Raw genomic sequence first — 26,864 nt, forward strand, 5'->3', positions numbered from 1 at the left:
ATAAATGTTATTTCGTTTTAATAGATGTTTTAGAAATTTTTCAAGTACATAAAACATTTGTAAAGTAAGAAAATGTTGAGACTCTAAAGATAAATATTTGATGAACTCACCCATCTACATACTTATTTATTAACTACTAGTCTTACTTATTCATTTATTATTTTTATATAAGTATCATTGACGAAACAAAAAGAGTCTAAAAATTATAAATTCATAATAAATGTAAGATTGATTATCAACAGTATTCCACTACACGATAAATATTTTAATTAATGTGTGTAATGTGTATATATATCTCGCTAAGAGAATAATGTTTAATTTTAGTTGTAGCAATAATTTCACGCTTCTACAATATTTGTGGAAAAATGATTTTTAAAAAATTTTTACGCTAGACAATATTGTAGTAAACTATGTCGTTAATCCGTCCTATATTAAATGTATGATGATGCATTTTTTATATAGTACAAAAGTAAATGAATTTTGAAAGTTTTTACTCACCAAAATTTATACGTTATAAAAAAAAAAAAAAAAAAAAATTGAAAATTAAACATAAATATGTATATAAATGTGTATATTTATTTAATGCGAAATTTATGATGTCGAGGACGTCCTATTTTTTCTTCTCTCTAGGGAAAAAGGAGAGACAGTATGATGGTAGCAAAGAAGACGAGAAGTTGGCTCCGTTTACAGATTGAAATTATTTTTGGAGTTGCTCGGAGCTTCTATAGTTCGTCTAAATCTGTATTGACCAATCGTTGTAGTTTGCTATGCTGATCACGTGGCATATCATGTCAAAGATTCAAGAGATTCTAGGGCCGTGAAAGAATAATCTTCAGTGCAGTACAGTCTGCTGCTTAACTTTCAGTAGACTAGTCACATATCCAACTTATTTATCCTAAGTTCCAGGTAAGATTATTTTTCAAAGTGGATACTGGAGAGCATTTATTTTATTTTTATTACTATGTTTTTATCTATTTTAAAATAAGTTAGTTAAGACATGAAAATAAAAATAAAAATACCAACACATTAATTAAATAATTGAACTGCATTGGTTTTATTTTTCTTCATCTAGTTCTTCTTCTTCTTCTTCTACTCCTACTCTATCTCAATTAAGTTACAGTGTTTGTCGTGTTACGACTCGGGGTTAAATTTTAAATAAGTAAAGTAAATAGTAAATCAGTGATTGATATTAATAATACATGCAAGTTTTTAAATAAGTGAGATGTGTTTAAGAATTTAGACTGAAAAGTTTTATTTTGTTTGTATAAATTAGCTGTTACAAAATTCAAAGGTTAATGATCTTAAGCACTCAGCCAATAAGTGAATCATTTAAATTATAAATAATTGCAGATTTAATTAGCAATTCGTGCCCACAAATTGTCACTCAACAATAATATTGTTTTTAAAAAACAAACAAGAATATTACATATATTTAAATGATTGTTTTTATATTTTTGACATTAACTTGTCATTTATTTTGCATAGCTTCCATTCAATTTTAAAATATTCAGAGCTTTTCATTCATAAATTTAAGTATTCTAGACTCGTGTGGCTGCTGAGTAAAATTATGTTAACACCCACGTTGATAATTCTCACGCTCAATAAATATTCCAAAATTAAGTTACGAAAGTTCAGTTTTACATAAATTTACTCGAAATAAAGTCTAAAAATTTGTTGGTCAATATTTTAAGCTTAAGTGGATATTTATGAGATTTATTAATTGAAAATATAAATCTTTCACAACATCTATACACACATATATCAATATATATATATGTAGAAGTAAAATTAGAGTGATAGTAATATCTATAAATAAATTTGCTAGTCTGCATCTTTATTATGGAACATACTCTGACGGGTGACGTGAGCCTTGCATAATTCTGGCTTGTCATGTTGCGATTCATCTAACGTTGATGAATGATTTTGACGTTTTTAGGTTGATAAATACCTGCGGAAAAAAATATATCATTTATCAAATTGATAAAAAAAAATTTTTTTTTACTAAAATTTTTATTACTTTATTAAAATTAATCTGACCAAGTACTTAATTGAATGTTCATTAATATTACCAATAAATAGGGAATTAATGATATCCAAGTAGTAAAATAATTCACTATTTTATGTTTCCACAATAGTTGGCCCACTGAGAGTTGTCAGGAATTCTCTTTGAGGTAATTAATTACTCTCCGCTCTCCACGAGACTTATTAGAGTTTAAAGCTCCGTTTGTAACTTAGACAAACAGTAGCTACTAAACTTTACCTCCGATTATTTTAGAGGCTACAGACTGGAGACCATACTTTGATTCTCACTTTAGTTAGAATATCCAAGTGTCTTAAGACACAAATTATCTACTGTCACTGACATATGTTCAATCCAAACTTTCAATAGAAAGTTCATAGTTTAGAATTATTACACATGACCTAACTTGGTATGTTATTTTCTTTGATAATAATTACATAGTGTAGAGGCGCGTATACAAATATTCAATGAAAGACCAAAATGAATTTTGTATTTCTTACTTAAAATCAAATACATTCAATTTAAATATCAATTGAATTCAAGTACATGAGAGAAAATAGTATACAGACAAAAAAAATGTTCTTGAATCAAGTATATAATTTTGAAGAACTTAATCTTGTTGATTTGAGTAGAAAATTTTTTCAACTAATAAATTTTTCTTGATTTAAGAAAATTTTACTTGATTCAAGAATTTTTTGTCTTCATTCAAAAAAATTACCCTCTTCAAAATTATTTTCTTAGTTCAAGAATTTTCCTCTCGAATCAAGTTAATTTTTTTTTCAGTGTATGAATTTTTTATCAATGTATTATCCTTTTATATTACTTTCTATACCTCTAAGTCAAGTATGGCAATAAATAGAAGTGTACAGAATATATACCAAACCAACGGATACAAAATTGATATTATTACTTTTTATCGTACTCAAAATTTTTTTTTTATAAAATAAATAATTTCTACTTAGTTTCAAATTAAAGCTATTTGCTTAAAGTAATTTATAAATCAAGTGTAGAATAACCCTTGAAAATTTTGTTACTTGGCAAAACATTCAAGTAGCCGCTATACCGATGAAATATAAAGACAGAAAGAGAGATAGAGAAAGATCGACTAGGTCGTTGCGACCAAATTTGGATCGTGGTCGAAGCTTACATACTTTGTGGTGGGGACCTACCACTTGGTCTATATTTGAACACCGGAAACTCTATATTGGTTTTACTAAATGCATAAATGTACTTTTATAATTTTTTTTTTTTCATTCCAGGAACTCGAGCATAGTTACTAATATTCACCATGGCTGACGATGAGGTTCGGTAAGTATTGAATTATTTCTATAAAATATTATTTTATTTATAAAAAATTATTTTTGTTATAAGCATCTAATTTTATTTGTTTTTATTTTTCATGTGCGACTTTTATAACATCAATTAACAAATCCAATTCAAAAATATGATATTTAATTTATTATCATTACCATCATAATATGGAACGTTATCTTCGCAGTATAAACAATTATTTATTAGGTAAGTTTATTTTAGTAATCTTCTATGTTCTTTATTTTCTTAAGTAGTGGTGCTAAAAAATTGTACAGTATACTTTAGATTTATCGCAATTGAAATGGTACATTAAATAATCCAAATATACTTTAGATCTTTGTAAAATATGTTTATTGAATAAAGTACAGAGGTTTTGAGGAGATATTTTATTTATTTTGAGCAATTATTAAGCAGTTGCAATTTGCATTTTTCATGAAGCGAACCAGACTGAATATCTCATCAGTATAACTCGCTCTTTTAAACTCTATCCCGGTAATGGACGTATTTAGACTTGCCTTATGCGAAACCACGTAGACAAGTCTTCTTTTGTATCTTTAGCACTGGGAACGTAACCAGCCGTCTGTTTGCTTAATTCAGTTTATTTTATATTTTGTTGATCTCTTTCTCACTAATTTCATTACAATGATTAAATTGAAACTGGACAATTTTTTTTGCTACCAAACATTTCAGTTTTTTTTTAAATTGAATGGAAAATAAAGGAATTTTTTTTAAACATATTTTTCGCTGTTTATTTATGAGATTTTCTTTTTTTTACAGGAAAAACTTCAGAAGAATATTCCATTGATTGTTTGTAGCAACCTCACTTCGATAATGAAAACGAGTAAAAAAGTTTGCGATTGAATCAATAATTTTAAATTGAAATTTTCTTTCTTGACTCAGTATTTATAAAAAAAATTGATACCATGATGAGGTTTACATCAGAATATAAAAGAAACTTCAAATTTTTCTATAAAATTTATTTCAATTAAGTAGATTTTTAATTTTGATTTGGTAATTTGAAATTTATTTTTCATAACAATATTACGAATTTAATAAAATTTAAATTTCATCTGAAAAAAAAATTTGATAACGATGTTGCAGCTAACTATTTGTAAAAATATTTTTTATCGAATAATTGTGACATTTTTTGCAATTATAAAAAAGATGTTCTGGAACAGTCGTGTTGAGTGAGAACTTGGAGTCGGTTTTTTGTCGAGTGAATGGCAAAAAAAATATGTCAAACGAGACTTTAAAGTGTTTTTCACACTGACAATGTAGGAAAAGAAGAAGAAGCAGGCGGAGACGGAGCGGAAGAGGGCGGAGGTCCGTGCTCGTCTAGAAGAGGCATCTAAGGCGAAAAAAGCCAAGAAAGGTTTCATGACCCCAGATAGAAAAAAAAAGCTCAGGGTACGTATCTATCTTTTTTTTTTCTTTATCAATTATCTTTTCTTCTTCAAATTATTGTAACTTATTATAATTTTATTTATAAGTAGGATAAATTCATAAGAATAATCATTGTCTGTATACCGCTATATGAATAATACTGAATTGTTATATTATTTGTAGTTGCTGTTACGTAAAAAAGCCGCTGAAGAATTGAAAAAAGAACAGGAAAGAAAAGCCGCTGAAAGAAGACGTATTATTGAAGAACGTTGTGGGAAACCTAAAGACATTGAAAACGTCAGTGAAGGTAACGGATTTATTACAATTATTTATTTATATATACTTAAATTAAACTATGAAAACAGTATTTGCATACTTGATTAGAACAATACAGAAAAAAGAATAAAATAAAAATCCAATGACACAATATTAGCCAATATTCAAACATACTCAACATGTCGTTAATTCCTTGTATTAATTGTTAAAGTAATTAACGGTCGGTAATTTGTGGTTGAGACGGATCATCCCTGTTAAGTAATGCTAAACGGGAGGGGTGCTAATTGGTTCGGTGACCAATCAACCAGGCGTTAAATTTCCGGTGATTGATTGCTCAGCAAAAAGTGAAATCTACAAATAAAGATTTAAATCGTGCAATATATTCAGACTTTTGATAGATACGATACCTGTTATTCGGATACCCAGATAAAAACTGAGAGTATGAAGAACAGATTGAAGATATTGAATTGAGTTTCTTGACATTTTTCGATTTATTCTATCAAATGAGTTTCAGTTATATAATAAGGATAAGACGGCTGCTGTGGTGAAAGAGGAAGGGATTTCCAGCTTATAAAAATAGTTATGTCAAAAAAAAAAAAAAAAAAAAAAAAACTAATATGATATATCAAAGGTCGAATGGGCTGACATATATATCACCTTTATCTTATTAATAAGAATTGAAAAATATATCTTATAACCCTCTGTAATTTTCACCTTAAACACCTCAGTCATTATTTTTGATTAGTATTTTTTTTTCACTTAGTTATAACATATTAACAAGATTAAATGTTACTAAAAAAGTTTTAGATGATAGACAATTTATATTGTATACATTATAACAATTAGAAATGAAAATTTGAGGGAAATAATTGGCTGTCCCATTTTGAAACATAGTATCTGTAAAATTTTTAGATCTATTTTTTTTTTTTCGATAAGGTTGCATTTTTTGTTGATTTAAAGATGCTATCCATTTTTTTATTTCTTTATTGATATATTTTAAAAGTACAAATCAAATTTTTTATTAATTTAGATTTTTTCTCATAAAATAAATTTAAAAAACTCTAAGTTAAGACAGCCATAATTATAATAATTGATTTGTCTAAAATCTAAAATTTATGATTACCTCTTTTGTTGTTATCATCATACTTTTTTCATTTTTAATAATTAGCATATTAAACTTGTAATTTTACAAATTATTACTATACCATTATATTAATTTACTCAAGTACACTGATAGAAGGATTTGTTTATAGTTAAAAAGATTTCTTAATACTTAACAAATCATTTATTAGAAGCCATTTGTTAGTCCTTAACAAATATTTGTTAGTATTTAAAAAGATTTATTAATATATAATAAATGAAAATCAGATTTATTAAATACAAACAAATCATTTTAAATACTAAGAAATATTTGTTTAATACTAAAAATGGTCTCTAATAAATGATTTGTTAACTATTAACAAATATTATTTAATACAAATAAATCCTTCTATCAGTGTATTAATGAACTTATTTCGTATAATAATAAACTAAATTTGTTTAAAAATTAATTAATAAAACATTTTAAACATGTATACATAAAAACTACTAAATAACTCAATGTAACAATTGTTGATGCACAGAAGCGTTGAAACGTGTACTACGGGACTACCACAGTAGGATTTGTCAATTGGAAGACCAAAAATTCGATAGCGAACATATCGTTAAAAAAAAGGATTACGAGGTATAAATTTTGTGATGGAAAAAATCGGCTACATATTTTTAAATAGATAAATATCTTAAACGATATTATGATATGATGATGATAAATCTTTCAAATTTGCACGATTTATGCACTACTGCTGAGTGCTTTGCAAATTTCGTCATATATATTTCTTTCTATATATATTTTCATATTCTGTAATACTTTTCATACATATTCAGTTATTTATTATTTTTCTTTTTTTCAAATTAACATTTCAAATCGTCATCGCTATTGTTCTGTTTTTTCATTAAAATACTGTTTTACTTTTTGCTACTATGTGTTTTTTGGAAAAAAAAAGTTATGCTCGATACAAATTTTATAGCGTTTTATTGTGAATAATCGTGATCGCGCACTGAAGAAGCTTCTATTCGGAATTGCTGTAAAGCTGATGGGTCTTGGCTCTTATATTTAACGAACAAAAACTTTTTTTTTTTTTTCTCGATAAATTTCAGTCTTCAATCTATCTGCTCTTTTTCTTCGCACGATAATTCTTAAACGCAAATTTTTATAAGATCAAATTTTATATAATTTTTTTAACAAAAACAATTCATTAATGAAGTTATAAATGTTTATTTTTTTATACAGTGGCATATTTATAGTTTAATTAATTATCATTCATCAGATTGACACATCTGAAAATGCTCTAAGGTTAATAAATGCGGCAGAAGGCACAAAAGTTTCATTTTTTGTATTAGATAGCAAACAATCATTTGAATTTTTGTATAAATTCATTCGCACAAGTCTAAAAAGTGAAAGAAAACATTATTTTGCATTTTGAATTTTAATATAGTTGTATGTATGAATAATGTAACTCATCTATATTGCTCGTATATTTTTATTTTACTCTCATAAACGTCCAAGAATTCTTTATAAATAGAACATCTGCGTACTAGTCAATTCATAATCCATTAGTTTAGCTGCTTGATATATCAATTTTATATCATTTTATATCATAAATATAAAAAAATTAAAAAATAAGGTAAAAGCCTATTTTAACTATTTCATTAATAAACTCTGTTGATATTCAAAATTGTTAACATTTCATACGAATTTTTGATATTTTTAAAATTTAAAAACAGTAAAATTTCAAAGTATAAGCTATTTACCGCAAAAAAATATATTTTTTCAAGCAAGTTAAAACTTTAGCTTCCTTAAAATATATACCAACGTATTTATGTTTACATGCTGTCATGTGGTTTTATAACAAGAATCATGAAGTTTGAGATTAAAAAAAGCTAAAAAAAACCTGGTAAAAACTATACGAAAGCTAAATTTTTAATAAATTTCAAAATAATGGTTAGTTTGCTACATACGAAAAAAAAAGTTGATTATATTGATTTGAAATATGATGAAAAAATTCAAATATTAGCTTTAGTAGCTTGAAAAATTGTTTTTGACTCTTTATTTCGAGGGCAGCAATTTTCTGTTGAATAAATATTTTATTCATATAATGGTAATAAAAAGTTATTTTGAATTAAGTAAACATTTCTTAATTAAAAAGATATGTATGTATTAGCTTCAAACAAATATTTACTTAACTCTTAAAAATTTATCAAATACGTGAGTTTACTTTTTACTCTATTTTATTTTTCTTTAACGTTCTTTAAAATATTGTAGGATGCAATTGATAATAATTATAAAAATGAATTACTTTCTTCTTAATGAATAAATTACATTTGTAAACAATTAATCATATCTTTTATAGTATTTTCAAGTCAACAATGTAGTTATTTTTCTAATAAATTAAATTTTTGAATTAATATTCCCATTATATAACTGATCAATACGTGATGAATTGATCTTAGCAGGCAACTAATCGGTACAGTAAATTGAATAATAGCATTTCGCCGTTCGCGGGTTAATTTTAATAAATCTATAACCGAAATTAAGCACAAAAAATCCAAACTAATTGATCATTAATTGTCATAACAATAGTTTTAATTAGAGGAAAATCAATAATAACTATTGTTCTTTATTTTCTTTGTTTATTTTAATCATTGTTTTAAATCTGAATCGGCACTATTCAATCATTTTTTCTTTGTATGAAACGTATAGTTTGTAGTATAATTATAAATATGCCCGAATTATTGATTTAATTCTTAATTATCTTCTACTCAACTACTATTATTGAATTTATCTATTAATTTTTATTTTTAAATAAAACTTGATCTTATCTTAGCTCTGTTTCTGCATAAATTTACAAACACAAACATACACTGACATATTGATTACATCAATGCTATCTGCTGAAATGGTTTCTGTCATTTAGTATTTATATTAATATTTTTTTACATCACACATTTTTAAACTATTTATACTACTTATTTTAAATAACACTGATAACAACAAATTAAGTTAAGATTTTAACAAAAACATCACAATTTAATGAAATATATTTGTTTTCGAGAAAAATGGAAACAACATCAACAATAATAATCTAATTTATCAGGTACAACTTATTTATTAAGTAGGTTGAAATATATATTCTCAATAAAAAAAATTGATATGAATAAATCGACTATATTCTTAATTTTTGGCGGTTAGATATAATAGCTAAAAACGAATGTATAAATTTATTCAAACAAAATAATTTATTGAAAAATATTTATTAGCTGCATTGAAGGCAATTCTGAAGCTGTATCACAAAAGGATTGTACTGTTAGAGGAGCAGAAATATGACCTTGAGCTTGAAGCCGACAATAAAGATTTTGAGGTTTTGATAAAAATGAATCAAATTAGCAAAGTAATTGCATTATAATGCTAATTTATTTTTAACAGCATTTACATTTTGTTAAAGTATTTCAGCTCATTAGCACTTATAAATTTAAACTAATTTTATTTTAGTAAAGTAAAGTGTAAAAGTAGTACTATTTTTTTTTTTGTATTTCACATCGGTATCATTAATTTAAAAGTAATACTCATATTTTATTAAACAGTATCAATGCAGAGTAGATTGCTAGAAGTAGTTATTTTTATTGTATTAAATTATTTAAGCAGATAATATTTATTAATAATCATAATTACTGATAAAATTTAATTTGATTTTTTATTTCAAATTAAAAAAAATATGATTCCGGCCAGGATCGAACTGGCGGCCTTCTGCGTGTAAAGCAGATGTGATAACCGCTACACCACGGAACCACTGAACGCACCGAGTAGAAATAGTAGTGATATTCAGAGCTGACGAGAGGACTGGAACTTAGACTTTCTCTTACGATTAGATTTAAATGGAATAAGCAGTATTATATATTAGATATTAGATTCTAATAATGGAAATAATAAGAGTAAAATATTATCGAAAAGTCAAGTAATATTAAAAAAAATAGTTTTGGAAATTTTTTAAATGCACACCTCGATCGCTTGCATTAATATAAAAATGGTTATTTGTATTCGAATTAATTTTAATTGACTATTTGGTCAACTTGAACAGATTTTTAAATTTTGTTAATTGCTATTTATTAATAAACACCATTAAAGTGCAAAGATTTGTGCAATATACTATAAAAAATATTGAGTAAGAAAGAACATAAATAGATAGTATACATTAGAGAAAGAGAAAGAGGGGAATATGTGTCTAAATATACCAACGAAGGAAAAGTTGGAAAGATAAGTGGACCGTAAATGAATGACTCGTTGTATTCACTCTACTTAATATATATCGCATTGAAATTTATTTTTTTCACTTCAATTTTTTTTTAAGTGCATTGATTAACTATTTTAAATATTTAGTTCTTCAAAACTTTATCATTTATTAAAAAAAAAAAAGCTTCAATTGCTTTTTCATAGTAATTAATTTTTCAAAAAAAAATAAATTGTTAATTTAATATTTGTTGATGAGTGATTAAATATTTAAAGTGATTCATATATAAAGATAAAAAATTAGTTTTAAATTCAAGTCTTTAGAATATTAATCTTATTCTACTTAGAATAATATAATTAGTCAATCAAATGAAAAATCTTATAAAGTTCATCAGATCTCATTAATATCTTTTAAACGATAAGGATTTCGTTAACGAATTTCAATAAGTAATATCCGGAGGATTTATGGAAAGTTATTATAAGGTAATTAACTTTATTAACTGCGTCTGACAGCTCTTATCGTATTATCACACAGATCAATAGATCAAGGGGTATTTCTACAAAAACAAAACTGGAATTGGCTTTTTGTATATGTAGAATTGACTTTATGGGAGTGATAATTTAATGATCGAGAGGTACAAAAGCGATTGAGGAACAGATAAAATAAAAAAAATCTGACCGTACAAATTTTGAGAACACATTAAAAAACTAAACAGTTTCCATATTGTTCTTTGTCCATGTTATTTTTTTAGCTGAGCTCCAGACCCTTTGCACAGCCTATTGGCACAGAATTTACGCACTTGAAGGTGATAAATTTGATCTTGAGAGAACAAGTAGATTGAGAGCTTTTGAGGTAATTAGCGAAAAAAATACCGATCTGCTGCAATTATATACAAATTTTACTTAAAATTTTTTATTTTTCATAATATTATTAAACAAATGGAAGCTGAAATAATGCCAAGTGCACGGCTAAAATCGCGATGAAATGTAATTAAAAAAATAATAAGCAAACAAAAAAAAACAATATTTTTTAATAATGATAGATAATAACTTTATATTAATTGCAATTTTGTTTTTTAATTATTAAATTTATAGCTTTCGCAAAAACCTTCGTTTATACATACATATGATATTATATTCTACACAATATTCAAATTTAACAAAAATATTACTCTATTATTTCATCCCACATAATATTTAATAATAATATTACTTTATATATTATATTTTCCTTAAAATTAATCCTTTGTATACGTTAATTCAAAAATTTATATAACGAACTAAAAACTAAAACATTAAATACATATATAAACATAAAATTAACTTCTTGTAATCAACGATAAAATTATTTATTTAACATTTATATGATGACTTTTCAAACAATTAAAAGAAAATAGCAATCATTTATTTAAAATGAATTTTTTTTCGCTCTCCGTCTTCTTGTAGAGGACTTGAAGGAGATTTGCCAAGCGTATTACGAACGCATCTACGCGTGTGAGGGTCAGAAGTGGGATTTGGAGCGTGAAGTACGGAAAAGGGACTATGAGGTACAATATAACCCCACAATCGAACCCATTTAATTAAACAGTCCTTTAATTTATAAATGTACTACCTTCATTATTATTTGCTGAAATTATAATACAAGAAAAGTATATAATTTTGGCATACATAATATTTATACAAAGATATATAATATTATATGCTACGAAGCTTATAAGTGGTGAATCTGGCATGAGTTTTTTTTTTTTAATTTGTTAGTGAGATGTCTCACCTGAGAACTTTCGAGATTTTATAACCTTCGCTGCGCCTGGGAAGATAATTTATCCCCATTCGTACTCACTCCTGTATTACAGTACCGTCCATCGGTTCGGTCTAGAAACTCACCAATGTCATAATGGGCCACTTAAGCGCCTCGTAGCACAAATAACTATTAATTTACGCACTGATATTTAATCAAAGTTCAAAAATTAGTATACTCATGATTTTTTTAACTATTTAATTTTTTTTATAAAAAAAAAAATGGCAAATTAAAAATAATTTATGTTAAATAAGTACGTGTACGTTAATTTTATTTAAAAATAGTTGACACATTTTTAGATTCATTTTCAAGGTGATAGAATATAATGATCTATATAATAAATGTGAAGATGTATAAAGGATGAAATAATTTTTAATCGCTATTAATAAAATCTTGTGTAATTTGTAAAATATTTAAGATTTTTATAGTAAGAATAACATTTAATATTTGAATTTTACATATTTTTTTGAGTTACTTGAATTAATAATTTAATCAGCTCGAATATATATTTATTTCTTCCTTTATAAAAAATATATGAAAAAGAAAAAGTAATTGGAGAAATTGAATAGAAAAAACTATAAGTGTATTTAAAAATAATATTTACCAATATTATTTAATTTAATATATTTATTATAAAATTTTAAACATTTAGTCACTTCTTTCTGGTTTAATTTCTTCATTTATTAAATGAAAGGACATTAGATATAAACATAGACTTTCAGTATGGTCGATGTGTGTTTGTGAGTGCGGTGCAAAATCACGTTTTTTATTTTTGTTAAAGTTTAAAAGATATCCAATAGTTTAATAAAATAATGTTTTATTCATACCATATGTATTTATTATATTTTAAAATGTTAAAAAGTCATACCTTAAATTATAATTAAAATTATAAGTAACTAATAATTGCATGGCTTATTCATCACTACTTATTCCGCTTGAAGTTTTCCTCTGTTACTTTATGTATAATTTATTTTTACAACACACCACTCGACATTCTAAATGTGTGATGATTGATGTGGGTCCTATTTGAATTATACTATCATTATATTACGTCGTGAAAAGGTGCAATTTATACATGGATTGATCTTTTTATGATGGATTACGTGTTATTTTTTTTATTTTTGTATTTTTACTCAGTACTTTTAATTGAAATTGTAAGTTATATCGGATTTTTATTTTTTTTTTATTTTCATTCGTTTGTGTATTTTAATTTTTTTTTTTTTTTTCGTTAACATTTGTTGTTTGTATTTTCAAATAAAAGTTTTTTATGCGACCAATAAGCCCTTTTACGTACTTGCGCACCTCGTGATTCCTCTTGTCCCAACTTGTGGCTCTCACAGATAAACAACAAAACAGAACAAAAAAAAAACAACGCGTTGACGAATTTCCTCATTCGAGAGAGCAAACACAACCCAGAGAAAGTGGGTGTGTGTAAACAAAAAATTATCTAGAAACTATTGTATATCGTTGTTACTCGTTGATTACTACCAATTTAATAACTCTGTTATGTATGTTTGTATACCATATAAATTTGGTGTAGAAATCCTTTTTGTTATACCTATTATTTTCTTGTTTTTTTATGTTCACGGCCTGGAATTTTTGGTTCTAATTAATTTAATCAATTTAATTAATAAAATTAATTGTAAAAGATTTTGCACCAACCCACACACCACCAACCAACAAATTGCGAATTTTATTTATTATTTCACGACCAGTGATATTTATATGAAAATAATTTACTGTGTATCTTGTCAATTGATGGCGACTCAAAAAACAGAATTTTTTATATAAATATCAACATTTAATTATCTGTGAAATTCATTTATTGATTGATAAAATTGTTCTGAATTGAATTTCACAGTTTATAATTAAAATTTAACTTGATGGATTTTTTTAATAATATTAATAATGGATAAATGTACAAGAGAGGTACATATGTGCATAAATTTATGTTACAGGAATAATTAGTTTATAATTTTAGATTTAAGTAAAAAAAAGTTTACTCGCTGACTGGGACCAGTTAAATTGTGAAAATTAAAAAATTTACTGTAATTTTTTAATTATATAGTTGTGCGAAATGATAAATATGAATCATTACTTTTACGCTTATTTTATGATTTTAACTTTTTAGTTTCGTATTATATAATAGTAATAGCAATGTAGAATTTAGTTTTTAGGAGTTATTTATGGCTTTCCTTGTTGCTTGTGCTTAAAAATTTTTATGCTAATATAGTTTGTAAATATAATTTTAGACATAACAAAGATAATTAAAGTAATAAGTAATAAAATAATATATTAATAAAAATTACTTTTTATAAATTAACATTAACAATGTTATTTTAATAAAACTTTTGTATGCAGATCTCCGAACTCAACAGTCAGGTGAATGATCTCAGAGGCAAATTGTAAGTAATTTTTAATTGAGATAATGTTTTATTTTATTAATTATAATTCTCTTTGTTTAGTGTGAAACCTGCATTGAAAAAGGTTTCCAAGTATGAAAACAAATTCGCCAAGCTCCAGAAGAAGGCAGCTGAATTTAATTTCAGAAATCAACTCAAACAAGTTAAGAAGAAGGAATTCACTTTGGAAGAAGAGGACAAAGAGGTAAATTTATTTATTTTCATCTCTTTCATTCTTAAATATATCATAATTCATAAAATTTTCTTCATTATTCTTCTTTATATGGTATAATTAAAGGAATTGGTAGGATATTCATAATTAATTTTTTATAATTACTATCTAATGAATTTTTTTTTAATTTCGAAGATTTTTTTTCGTTTACAAACTCCAAATTCTTCACTAATTCCTTTACGATATAATTAAAATAAAAAATTTTGTTTTATCGTAAATCAACTATGGTCAAAATTTTGAGTATTTGTTGTATAGAGGCAGGTAAAAGTAGTTAATTTGTTTTTGCTTCTCTGCATAAAATGTTTATATTTGTGATTTTTTTTTATGTAAAGTAGAATTGATATTCGTTACTATTTGTACATATTATACACACAAACGCTAATACAGGATGTATCTGATTGTTTTCTAAATGTATATATTAGTTTTCTGTATTATTTGTATTTTTTATCAGTTTATCAAGGAGATGTATTCAAAAATTACAGAATTGTGTTTTGTAATTTTTTATACATATATATAAAATTGAGTAATTAATGTAATTGATTTATCTTAAATTTTTGATAAATATCTTCAAGGCTATAAATATTCTTAGATGAAATATAAAAATTTGTCCTAAAGCTTATTGGATCAAAAAATAAAATTTTATTTACATTGTATAAAACAATTTCCTAAAAACGTTCACGATGATTAAATTTAAATCAGTGAATCTTTAGTCTATTCTACTGAAATTCCATCCCTCAAAAAAATTTCAATTTTTAACACTGTGTTTCATCTGGTATCATACATAGTATTTTTTACATAAATACACAGACATTTGAATAGACTATGTTTTATCAAAAGCGAAAAACGGGTGAAAGCTCGGCATCATTTCATTCACACGGACAGTCATGTTTCCATTCTATTAATTTGCATCGTTTTGTTTAGACAAGCTCAACAAGCATCGAAACCTAAAGTTTAAACTATTTCTGAATGGATAAAACAATTTATTTTAAAGTTGAAAATAATTAATAAAATACAAAATCTATTAAATACCATTGTTTGCGCAAAGGTTTTAATTTATTGATGTGTTATAAAATTTATGTTAATAATTGGATGTATTTTAAAATTGAATTAAATAATTAAACATTTCATTTATGCTTAATTATTAATATGTCCTAATATGTTCTAATATCTTGGTTGAATCGCATTAAAAAAAAAATTGAAATTTCATTTCAGAAATTAAATTACAAAGTTTTTATCTCAGAATTTAAATGTACAAGATAAATTATTGAAGCATAGAAAAATCATCTCCTTGATATAAAAGTGATAGAAATAACAAACTATTTGTAAAATAAAATTGTTGTTATTAGTAGTTAATATTAGATAGGTGATGAGTGTTGTTATCTTCACAGCCTAAGAAGTCCGAGAAAGCAGAATGGCAGACGAAGAAATAATTTACCCCACGTATTCTCAAAATATGACACACACACAGTAGATTATTGAAATACTTGAAATGATAGCTAACTTTGAAATAATTAAAAAAAATAATTATAATTCAAAGTCATAGACACGTTGATGACGAAATCCCTGGACCAAAAACTATTCTATTTGATTTAGTTGACTATAAAACTAATTTATTTATTTATTAAGTAATTTCCATCTTATAATAAGCTCACATTCTCATTCTTTTACTAATATATTATACTTATTTATTCCTCGATTTTCGGTTTTCTTTTTTCTATTTTGATCTAATTATAAATTATTACTCTTCTGTTTGCTTCTCTGTAACACTTGTATGAAAAAGTGTAAAGTAAAATAAAATTATTAAAATAAAAATATTTTATTTGACTATACGAACGTTAAAAACGCAACGTGAAACCGAAAAATAGATGTCAAAAGGTGAGAATGTCATACAACACTATTTCCCTTAAATACGAGTTTATTATTCTCACTAGGTATACATAACGGTGAAAGCGCTTCTTCTTATAATCAATTTCCAGTCAACTTATCATAACACCAAAACTTTACTTTAGCTTTTAAATAAGCGCAAAATATCTACTTTAATAAAAATAAATCTATTTCCTGCCATGTATATTTCGTTTATTTATTTTTTATTGCAGTATTTTAACTTTTGAGTGGTCAGAATCAAACCAATTATTAAACTAATTATTACGTAGGAACAAAGTTGTATCATTCAACAAAATTGTTTGTATGAAAATATCTGCATCGTTCTTTAAATGTGTCATAGAACTTTGTTTTCATGAATAATTTAGCTTCAACTTTATTCAGTCTTTCTTCAAAACAAAAAATTTGATTGTTTTATTCAAACTATTTCGAGTAAAAAAAATCAACTTATACCTACAAACAGATCTATTAAAAGTAAAATTTTTTCTAAAGTTTTAGACTAAACAATGAACAGAACGGGTCTTTTTAACAATTTTGGTGTTTGGTTTTAGTTCCTATTACATTAAATTAGTTTTTCAAAATAACAAAATTAATCTTAATTCTCTTCTTAAGAGAAGGAAATAATACTTTATTTTATTAAAACAAAACAATTCACTCACCTGTGAATAATTAACAAAAATCAATTTAATTATTATCGAGGAACAAAAAATGAAATGACTGCTCAAAAGTTAAACAATGTCGCTCTTTCAGTATCTTTCCACAGATTTTGCTGTCAAGCTTCAAAAGTTGTGTTAATATTGTGATGTAATTGTTTTCTATCGTTTTATCTGAGGTTTTACTTTATATCCACATTACTGTAAAAATGATATAAATTATGTCATTGAATAGAAGATATCAAAGATCTCAGATATTTCGAAAACCGACTTAGTTAAATTTAATGATAAATGTATAAAATGTAAAATTAATGAATTAATATTTCTTAAAATAATCACTGAGTGTTTTATCTTGATAATATTATTTATCAAAGTTTTTAAATATTTATACAGAAAACACTCAATGATTATATTGTCGGTACAGATTGCTTAAAGATTTGTCTATGTCGTATTTGACTAATATTTTTTGCTCTTACACTATGATTGCAGAATGCCTCAAAAGATAAGGTAAAATTCTAATGCCAGTCACAAATGGGATAAAGTATAATTCCGAATTCGAAATTACTTTTATTTATTATTTTTACCTTTTACTATTACTAAAAAAACAAACTGTTTAAAGAATTTTATTTTTTCGTAGTTTAGCTTCACTACCACCTGTAGCACGGAATTAGAAGTGTTACATATTTAATTACAAATTTTCAATTTATTTATATTTTATTTTAATTTATTAAAATATTTATTCCCTTTCTTCTGTCTTTACATAAAATAATCTGACTTGAAAATGGATCATTTAATAATGAATTATGAAAATAACGACTAGTCATTAGTTTAGTTTTATTTAGTCTATTTATTTATTAAATAATGAATCAATTGACTAAATAAGATCTGAAATTAATAGAGAGTATTAGAACTCCAATAAAAAATTTAATTCTGCGTCAATGTCATGCGTGTGTGCAAATGAATGTATTGTTCTTTTGTCTTGTATCTAATAATTATTAATTAGTCTCTAGCAAGCATTTATTCAATAGTCACTAGTTGTTAAAAATTACTAAATGCAATGACCATAGAAATTTTTCTTTTATTTTAAAAGATATTGCAAATTGGTTGATAAATTTATTTAATTTTTCAGAAAAAACCAGATTGGTCCAAGAAAGGAGAGGAAAAGAAGGTAAAAGAAGAAGAACAACCAGTCGAGGCATGAGAAATATGAATTCTACCTAAAAACATCACCTTAAAAAAACATCATCCAACATAAAAAAATTTTCATTTTTTTGTTTTTAACCCTAAAATTTTTGTGTAATCAGAATCCCGTACTACCCTGTCTTGTATTATCCTTATTTTTTAAATTTAAAGTAATTAATCATTGTAAAATAATTATATTTGTTTATTAATTACTTTTGTGTTAATCGTCATAAAAAAAATCGTAAATAATATGTGAAAAAAATTACCAAAATGAAAATGGTTTTTATTTTTTTTAATTATCCTGATTGTTAAATAAAAAATTCAGAAAAAAAATCTTGAACCAAGTAAAAATTATTTAAACCAAGAAAATTTTAATTGTTTAAGAACTTTTTTCTTTAGTTTAAGATAATCTAAATCTTCGATATTATTTCCTTAGTTCAAGTTTTTTTTTTTTTTGAATCAAGTTAATTTTTTGACCAGTGTACCTTATATCCTAGTTCTTTAATGTATTTGTATATAATTAAATGATATAACTATTTAATCTCTAATAAATCTGTATTAAGGTAGTAGTATCGATACTGCTAGAGTAAAATGGAATATTCAATATTTCGGCAAATTTATACAATATTTAGTTCAAGTAACTTTGCGCTAGAGAGTAAGAGACCAAATATATTCTTGATATTCATATACGAATTGCTCCAAACAAAAGCTGCAAATTCAAATGTTTGAAATGTTTTTTATGTCATTCACATAGAATCTGATTTTTTTCTTTTTTATTGAAAAAGGAACAATACTTTTTATCATTTTTCATAAAAATGAATGATAAACTCATAAAACTAATTTTCAATTTTTTCTACTACGGTTATTAAGTAGATTTCGTAGTAATTTGTAGGCTGTATTGGTCCTAATGTTGGAAATTACTTCCAATTATATAGTATAGTCCTTTAAATAGTTAAGTATAGCTTGGAAAAAGTATTGATTAATAATTTTATTTGTGTCTACTGTAGCGCTAGCAATTCACAACAGGTCTCAATAAAATTTGGAATATTTCTTCCTCAGATGATTATCTTGAACGAATTCAAAGATGAGCAAAATCGTTTAATTAGCTTAAAAACGGTGGCCATTTAAAATATTCAAAATGATAAAAATCGCGATTATACTTGTAAAAAGTTTGGAAAATTCAAAAGTGCACGCCTCATAAGAAAGAAAAGAAAGAAAAGAAAGGTATTGCGTATGTGTTGTGAATGAACCTTATTTACATAGATACAGATATACAAACGATAAGTGGATTTTAGTTTTTTGCTTTTTATAATTAAACTACATTGAATTAGACCGTGATTTTCGAAAGGACTTAGTTTTGGATAATACTGAAGCGTATAAAAAAAAAATCGACTTGATCAGTTAAGTTTTTCGGCAGTTATCCTGACCACGCCAGTTTCCATACATACATCGGACACATATAGTAACTTTTTTGTTGGAAAAAAATTTTCTAGATTTAAAAAAAAAAACTATTTTAGATAGACAACTTGAGAATTTTCATCTTTCATCTAAAATTTTTTTTCCCGAATTCAGAAAATTTTTTTTTCAACAAGAATATTACTGTGAGAAAAATTTTGATTTTTCCAGTTAAAAAATAAAACTATTGAAAATTTCCAACAAATTAAATTCTGATCGAAAAATGTTCATTTTTTCAAAAGAAATTTCTTTTCTCAGTGCATAGAAATTCATACGTTAAAATTTTTGTTTCATAACTTTTAATTGTTACTGAATGAATAATATCATTGAAAAAAGTTTTATACCATTATAATTAATGCATAGATTTACGATCATATCGTACAACTAGTTTAAAATAAGCAACTATTGTACATTTAATTGGAAAAATTTTTAATTAGAGGAAATGCGTTTCTATATAATGTAAGGACTACAAATCGGTAGGTACGACTAGTGTTTTTCTGCTTATTAATGCTTTGCTATTCAAATTTTCACGATTACGACACTGACAAATACCTAAATATAAATATGTCGTCTAACAATACACTGAGAAAACAATTCATTTAAATGAAATGAGGCTCGTTAACTATAAATAAATCTCTTATTTAAATATCACCAGAAATATTTATTTGATACAAATAAATTTATTTATTTGAGACAAAGTTATAGTATATTTGAATGAAATCCAGATTTGTTTATAGTTAACAAATATTTCTTTGGTGCTAACAATCGTATATTTCAACCAAATCAGATTTGTTAACTATAAATAAATGGTATGTTTGAATATACTCAAAGCAATGATTTTTAGTTTTAGGTTAGGAAAGTTGTAAAAGTGGTCATATCGAACGTTTGGGGTAAAATGGGCACTTCTTTTGGAATTATTAATTATACTGAAATGAACAATGACAATAAAGTTAGCCGACATCTAAAAATTTTTAGAATTTTTTTTATTGAAAAAAATTTTACAAAAAAATTTTTTTTTTAATTTCGTTTGTAAAAAATTCGAAAAACTGTAAGTGCAATTAAAAAGAAATATTATTTAGTTCTAATTTAACACATTAAGCAAAATAAAAAAATAAAAAATGTCGACTAACTTTATTATTATAAATTAACAGACATCTGTAAATTTTTTGGACTTTTATAACAATAAAATTATTATGAAAAAATTTTAATTAAAAAATTTTACATGTTAAAATTAATAAAAATTATAAGTGAAAATTTTTAGAAGCATTTTTTTATTGTAATTAAGATCAATAGGTCAATTGATATTATAATGAAATAAATATAAAAGAAATAGTGGATGGTCACAAAAAAAGTCAAATGTAAACAGTACTCTTACATTCAAAAATAGCGACACCAAGCGTAATTTACTTGAAGCGAGATTTGTTAATAGTTAACAAATCTTTATTTGAATGAAATAAATGAGTCGATTCAATTAAATAAACCAAAACGAAGTAGTATTTGATTCAAAGTAATATATATTCAAATAAAAGAAATTTGTTAACATTAAATAAATATTTTTGATTCATTTCAAATAAATCTGTGCATTTGAGTCAAACAAACCGTTTTCTCAGTGTAGTGTTGGTATCAATGTATGATATGATATCCGATATGTTTTATTGGTTGCTGCATCAGTAAATGTTGTGTGCTGATGTTCACCAAAACTACTTGATTGCGAATGTACACTGTTCAACGTATTTCGATTTCTATTCTGTTATTTTATTTACTCATTCTATCTGATAATAAACTATCCGATGAATATTATTATTAGTACATAGTTCGAGTAATCGTAATGTAGGTAAAAATTTTATTCTAATGTGGACAACTACGTGAGTTGTGATAAAAATAATCAAATTATCTTATAATTTTTATTTCGAATATTTAGTGGTATTTTTTACACTAGTTGGTTATAACACGCCTGCACCCGAACTAAAACTTAAATTTGATTAAAGACGTCGGGAATTAGTGGATTTTTGTTTTTTATAAGTTATAATTATACGATTAGTTATACAAGCGAAAAAATTTTTTCCGAACTAATTAGAATATGTTTTTTATGTTTTAATGCGCTAAATCTGAATCTTAAGATTATATAGCTTTTTAACCCTCTAAAATTAGAGTAAATTACAGAAAATCGCTAAAAATCGCAAAAAAATGCAGTCATGCGAAAGAAACAATTTTTTTCGAACTAAATTGAGAATGTTTACTACGTATACCGATGCACTGGATTTCAATGGGCAGTTTATTTTGCTTGTAGGCACTCTAAAGTTAGAGTAAATTGCGAATAACCGCTCAAAATTGCTAAGAAAATCGTAAAAAATTGCAATTATGCAAACGAAAAAAAATTTCTTAATCTAGATCAAACATTTTCTTTATGCGTTTTGATGCGCTACATCGATATCCGAAGTCGTTTTGGCTTGTACACCCTCCAACTTTGAATAAATTGAAAGGAAAAAAAAAAAAAAAAAAATCGTAAAAAAATAGTTGTAAAGTATCAATAAATAGTATTTTTTTTACTCACAGTAATAAACTAAACATAATTCTTTTAAAATTATACTATACATATATAGATTGTAAATTAAATTAGAAAAAAAAAATAATAATCTTTGATTTTACACTGTTCTTCGCTCATATCGAACTTTTTTGTCTACAAATGACCTGCATAAATTTAATGTTTTTTTATTTTATTATTATGCTTTACTTGTACACCTCTCAGTTTTTACAAGGCTGATTCCTCTTTTTCTCCTAGCTCTACGCTTTTTATATTTCTCATATTGGACCTCAGCAAGTCCCACACTTCATTTCTACTTTTAATTTTTGCGGCTGTGGACCGACTTGTGCTTTCTGTACCGTATTCACCCTGAACCTCACCTTCTTAGGCTGTTGGAACAGAATCATGGGGAAACCACAGAGAAAACCCATGATAGTACAGTCGGAGCTGGGCTACGTCCACAGTGATTGATAAGAAGCTCTTCTTTATCGACCACTGGAGCATTAGGCCCCTCTCCTAGTGTGCAGAGATCCCTCGCGCTAGCCAACGCTGACTAAAGTGGTCACCCATTCAAGTTGTTGCTTAAATGTGTGATCGCCTAAGTAAGACGTGTGCCGCCCGGCTATCTCTGCCACTTCCAGAGGCTGGCAACGTAACGTAACGCACGGATCGAACCCGGGGTCCCACTCTTTCGAAAAGCGAGTACCGAGCCGACCAGGCCATTACCAGCCTTTTGCATAAATTTAATGTAAAGTGTCGCATAAATTTTGTGTTTTATCTATTAATTACAAAAACCAAGATATTACCATTGAAAATAATAATTTTTACAAATCGTACTATTACTCACTAGTTGTAGTAATCATTATTTTTCTTTATAATTCTGAAAGACTTCATTTTGCTTTCCCTTTTCTTATTATTAGACACGGTTGAATACTTTTTTCTCTGCTTATCGAAAATTGCATTCACGCATTTTTTAATTAAAAATATATAAGTAAATAAGATTGCAGCTAAAAATATATGAACATGATTTTGAACCATAAGAGCATCAGAGTTTTGATCACAATGTTTAGACGTTGTTAGGCCCTAATTATCGGTTGTGTGTTTTAAATCACCGAAGTAAAGTCTGTAGACCCGGGATTCACCGAGGTGGGCGTATAATGACACGTAATTCACTTCTCGAGATCGTAGATTACATTTTCTGTAAGCGAGTGGTCAGTAGAGAGAAAGAAAGACCATAAGATGATGAATATGTAAATTCTAAGTTACAAACATCGTGATTGCTTACGGGTTTTGATACAGGCTTCTTCATTTCGATTTATCGTGCATTTTTATTTACATAAATCAACAGTAAAACATTCGTATCTACTTCATAAATTCTTTAAGTAAAGATAATTCGAAAAACTTTGATACAACACGGTATTTTATAGACTTTCATAAACTATTAAGTTGATGTTAACATTGTGGATAAGTATAAATAATATGAGTGAACTAATCGAGTGAAGATGATTTGGTAAAATTATAAATACAGTACAAAGAATTTTAATGCATAAAACATTTATAAAACTTTTGAAGGTGGAACCTCCACCAGAACCGGCCCCCCCAACACCAGAGGTTGCTCCGCCAACACCCTCACCCGAACCGTCATCAACAGAACCCTCAACCGTAACATCGACTCCCGCAGTGACACCGGCACCATCACCAGTACCTCCGGCAGAAATACCTCCTGCTGCTCCATCGCCCGCTGAAGCCGCACCTTCGCCCGCGCCACCCGCAGATGGAGCTGTCCCTCCTGCAGGTAATGACATCCACCTCAGTCACAATATTTTAATAACTAAACTCTTAATTTAATCAACAAGTATTAACTATAATTGTTTATTTTTCCACTCCTTTCTGAGCGTTAAGATATAATCTTATAGATATCGCTTGATATGAATGCAACTGCATTTGCACACTGATAAAAAAGTTAACTTTTGATTTAAGAGAAAAATTTTTGAATCAAACCAAATTTACTTAAGCCAAGAATAATTTCTTGGATTGAGAATTTTTTTTCTTGACTCAAGAAACTCATTTTTTTCAAAATGGTTTTCTTGGTTTAAGATTTTTTTCTCTTGAGTCAAGTTAACTTTTTTATCAGTCCAAGAATTAGACAGTGGATTTATGTATCACAACATAAATTTTATTTAACATTTGTTGGACCGCAATGAAAAAAAACTATACTTGATTTAAGGAAAATATTTTGTTCAGACTTTCACTTATGTTTTAAGATATTTAGTTATCTTAATTCAAGAAATCAACTCTTGAATAAAAAAGTAATGTAATTCTTGGATGAAAAGCAGTAAGTTTTCCGTTCAAGAATTTTACTTTTTAACATACCGACGTTCTAATTGATAAATTATGTAACTCATAATTTGGGTTCAGAAATATCTAAATAATAAAAATCCAGTTTCAAAAATTTTTTCCAAAATCCTGAAGAACACGTTGCTATTTAATATCGTCCCTCAGGAAAAAATGTTCAGACACGATGCCTATTTATGTGTGATCAGATCTGATCATTTTTTCCCGGGCCACTCGTCTTCTATCATTTTCATTAATTTGATCTATTTAATATTTAATATGTCTTGCTCTTAATAGAAGGAACTGAAGGTGCAGCACCAGCACCTCCAGCGGAAGGAGCCGCGCCACCAGCGGATGGAGCAGCACCACCAGCTGATGGAGCAGCGCCGCCAGCAGAAGGCGCCACACCACCAGCAGAAGGAGCAGTGCCACCAGCGGATGGAGCAGCACCACCAGCTGATGGAGCAGCGCCGCCAGCAGAAGGCGCTGCACCACCAGCCGAAGGAGCACCTGCTGATGGTGCCGCTCCAGCTGCACCACCAGCTGAAGGTAAATTCTGTTATTTTCAATGCAATTTATTGTATTATACATTATTTCCATCATATTAAAAAAATGTATTGCTTAATTATAATTATCATCAGGAACTGCACCAGCAGAAGGTGCGCCTCCAGCGGAAGGCGCTCAGGCACCACCACCAGCTGAGGGAGCTCCTCCAGCAGAAGGTGCTCCTCCAGCAGATACCCCAGCGGCACCACCTGCGGATGCTCCAGCACCAGCGGCTCCTGAAGCTGCCCCTGCACCAGCAGAACGTAAGTTTCATTATATCTCAGTGATAAATTTGGAAATTTTTTTAGTAATTGCAGATTGTCTTTTTAAGCATTCTACACAGAAAAAAAATGTTCTTGAATCAAGTATATGATTTTGAAGAACTTCATTTTCTTGATTTAAGTAAAAAAATTCTTAAGCTAAGAAATTTTTACTTGGTTTAAGTAAATTTTAGTTGATTCAAAAATTTTTTGTCTTGATTCTGGAAAATTACCCTCTTTAAAATTATTTTCTTAGTTCAAGAATTTTTCTCTCGAATCAAGTTGATTTTTTTTTTTCAGTGTATAATTTATTTTTTCAAATAAGACTTTTTAATTTTAAATTATATTAATTTGTTGCTTATAATTGATGTTATCAAACGTGTAGGTCGGTTCAATTAAATGTTCTAAGCAATCATAATTAGACATTTCAGAAAACTTGTCCATCAAGCAATGATTCGTAAAGACGGGATTTCACAATACACGCCTGCAACTTGTTATAAGACTCGTGTAACTAATGTACTCGCCTTTGGCTCATACGTTAAACTTCATTCGGGTTTTCATAAGCACGTGCCACAACCTCAGACTAGTCTCACCATTTTACGACAGGTTGCCAATCGCCATATACTCCTTTGCGGACAAGTTATACATAAATATCTGTTATCGAAAGGGACTTAATAAAAAATTTTAAGAAAAAAAAATTTAATAGTTCAGAAAAGTAATACCTACTGGAGTTTTAAAACTTTAGTTTTTAATTAGATAAAGAATAAAAATAATAACAATTGACAATTTTTTATGAATTCTATTTTCTATGATTAAATTTTACATAAATATTTTTTTCGTTTCAGCGGCTGCATCGTAACTTAGTGATGATAAAATAAAATTTCATTTATCTTTGACACTTACAACTTATCAACACGCGAATCAACTTCTGGTGACTGTATGGTTGGCATGATAATGCTGCTGAAAACGTAGCCGACTGTACCTTTATATACTACACGTGGTTCGATGCTAATAATTCCTTGACAAGACTCATCATTATAACCTTCTGTCACTATCATTCTCCCATGTGTAATAATTAATGTTATAGTTATATCAAATATTATGCTAATGTAGCAACACGCTGTTGTTGTCTAACATACAGGATATGTGCTCGAGGGAGTTAATTCGTCCGTCATTGCTACTGGGACATTTAACGTTTACAAATAATCATTTATCTTATAAATTATTGTAACTATTAATTTCAATAAATAATCTCAGTAATTCTGTTCGATTTTTTCGAAAATA

The 26,864-nt window shown here is 26.7% G+C and overlaps 1 protein-coding gene and 1 non-coding gene across 13 annotated transcripts; one reads left to right on the forward strand and one right to left on the reverse strand.

The window, feature by feature from the left end:
• Nucleotides 1-761: 761 nt before the first annotated feature.
• On the forward strand, nt 762-26,864 carry LOC123261024 (troponin I). Of its 12 annotated transcripts, none has more exons than XM_044722488.1 (14): nt 763-906; nt 3,280-3,323; nt 4,610-4,738; nt 4,898-5,021; nt 11,760-11,860; nt 14,473-14,516; nt 14,577-14,718; nt 17,769-17,786; nt 18,409-18,447; nt 24,013-24,235; nt 25,072-25,172; nt 25,215-25,323; nt 25,416-25,583; nt 26,426-26,864. In XM_044722488.1, exons 2-14 carry the CDS (start codon nt 3,309-3,311, stop codon nt 26,437-26,439), a joined length of 1,227 nt encoding a protein of 408 aa, XP_044578423.1. In that variant the 5' UTR covers nt 763-906; nt 3,280-3,308; the 3' UTR covers nt 26,440-26,864. The 12 variants fall into 12 exon arrangements, with proteins under 12 accessions (XP_044578417.1, XP_044578416.1, XP_044578423.1 ...); XM_044722483.1 differs by adding an exon at nt 2,136-2,171 and having other exon boundaries at nt 827-906; nt 25,072-25,323; XM_044722482.1 differs by lacking the exon at nt 11,760-11,860 and adding an exon at nt 9,347-9,447 and having other exon boundaries at nt 762-906; nt 25,072-25,323.
• Trnav-uac lies at nt 9,803-9,875 on the reverse strand. The gene has a single exon. It is a non-coding gene; the product is annotated as a tRNA-Val (tRNA).

This window comes from Cotesia glomerata, linkage group LG3 (assembly GCF_020080835.1).
Source record: "Cotesia glomerata isolate CgM1 linkage group LG3, MPM_Cglom_v2.3, whole genome shotgun sequence".
Classification (NCBI taxonomy): domain Eukaryota; kingdom Metazoa; phylum Arthropoda; class Insecta; order Hymenoptera; family Braconidae; genus Cotesia; species Cotesia glomerata.

Excerpts from the sequence above, each read along its gene's own strand:
- LOC123261024 (XM_044722482.1), top strand. Across the intron at positions 5,022-9,346 it reads CATTGAAAACGTCAGTGAAG|CTGCATTGAAGGCAATTCTG; the intron begins GTAACGGATTTA and ends AATATTTATTAG. Across the intron at positions 18,448-24,012 it reads AGAAAGGAGAGGAAAAGAAG|GTGGAACCTCCACCAGAACC; the intron begins GTAAAAGAAGAA and ends AAACTTTTGAAG.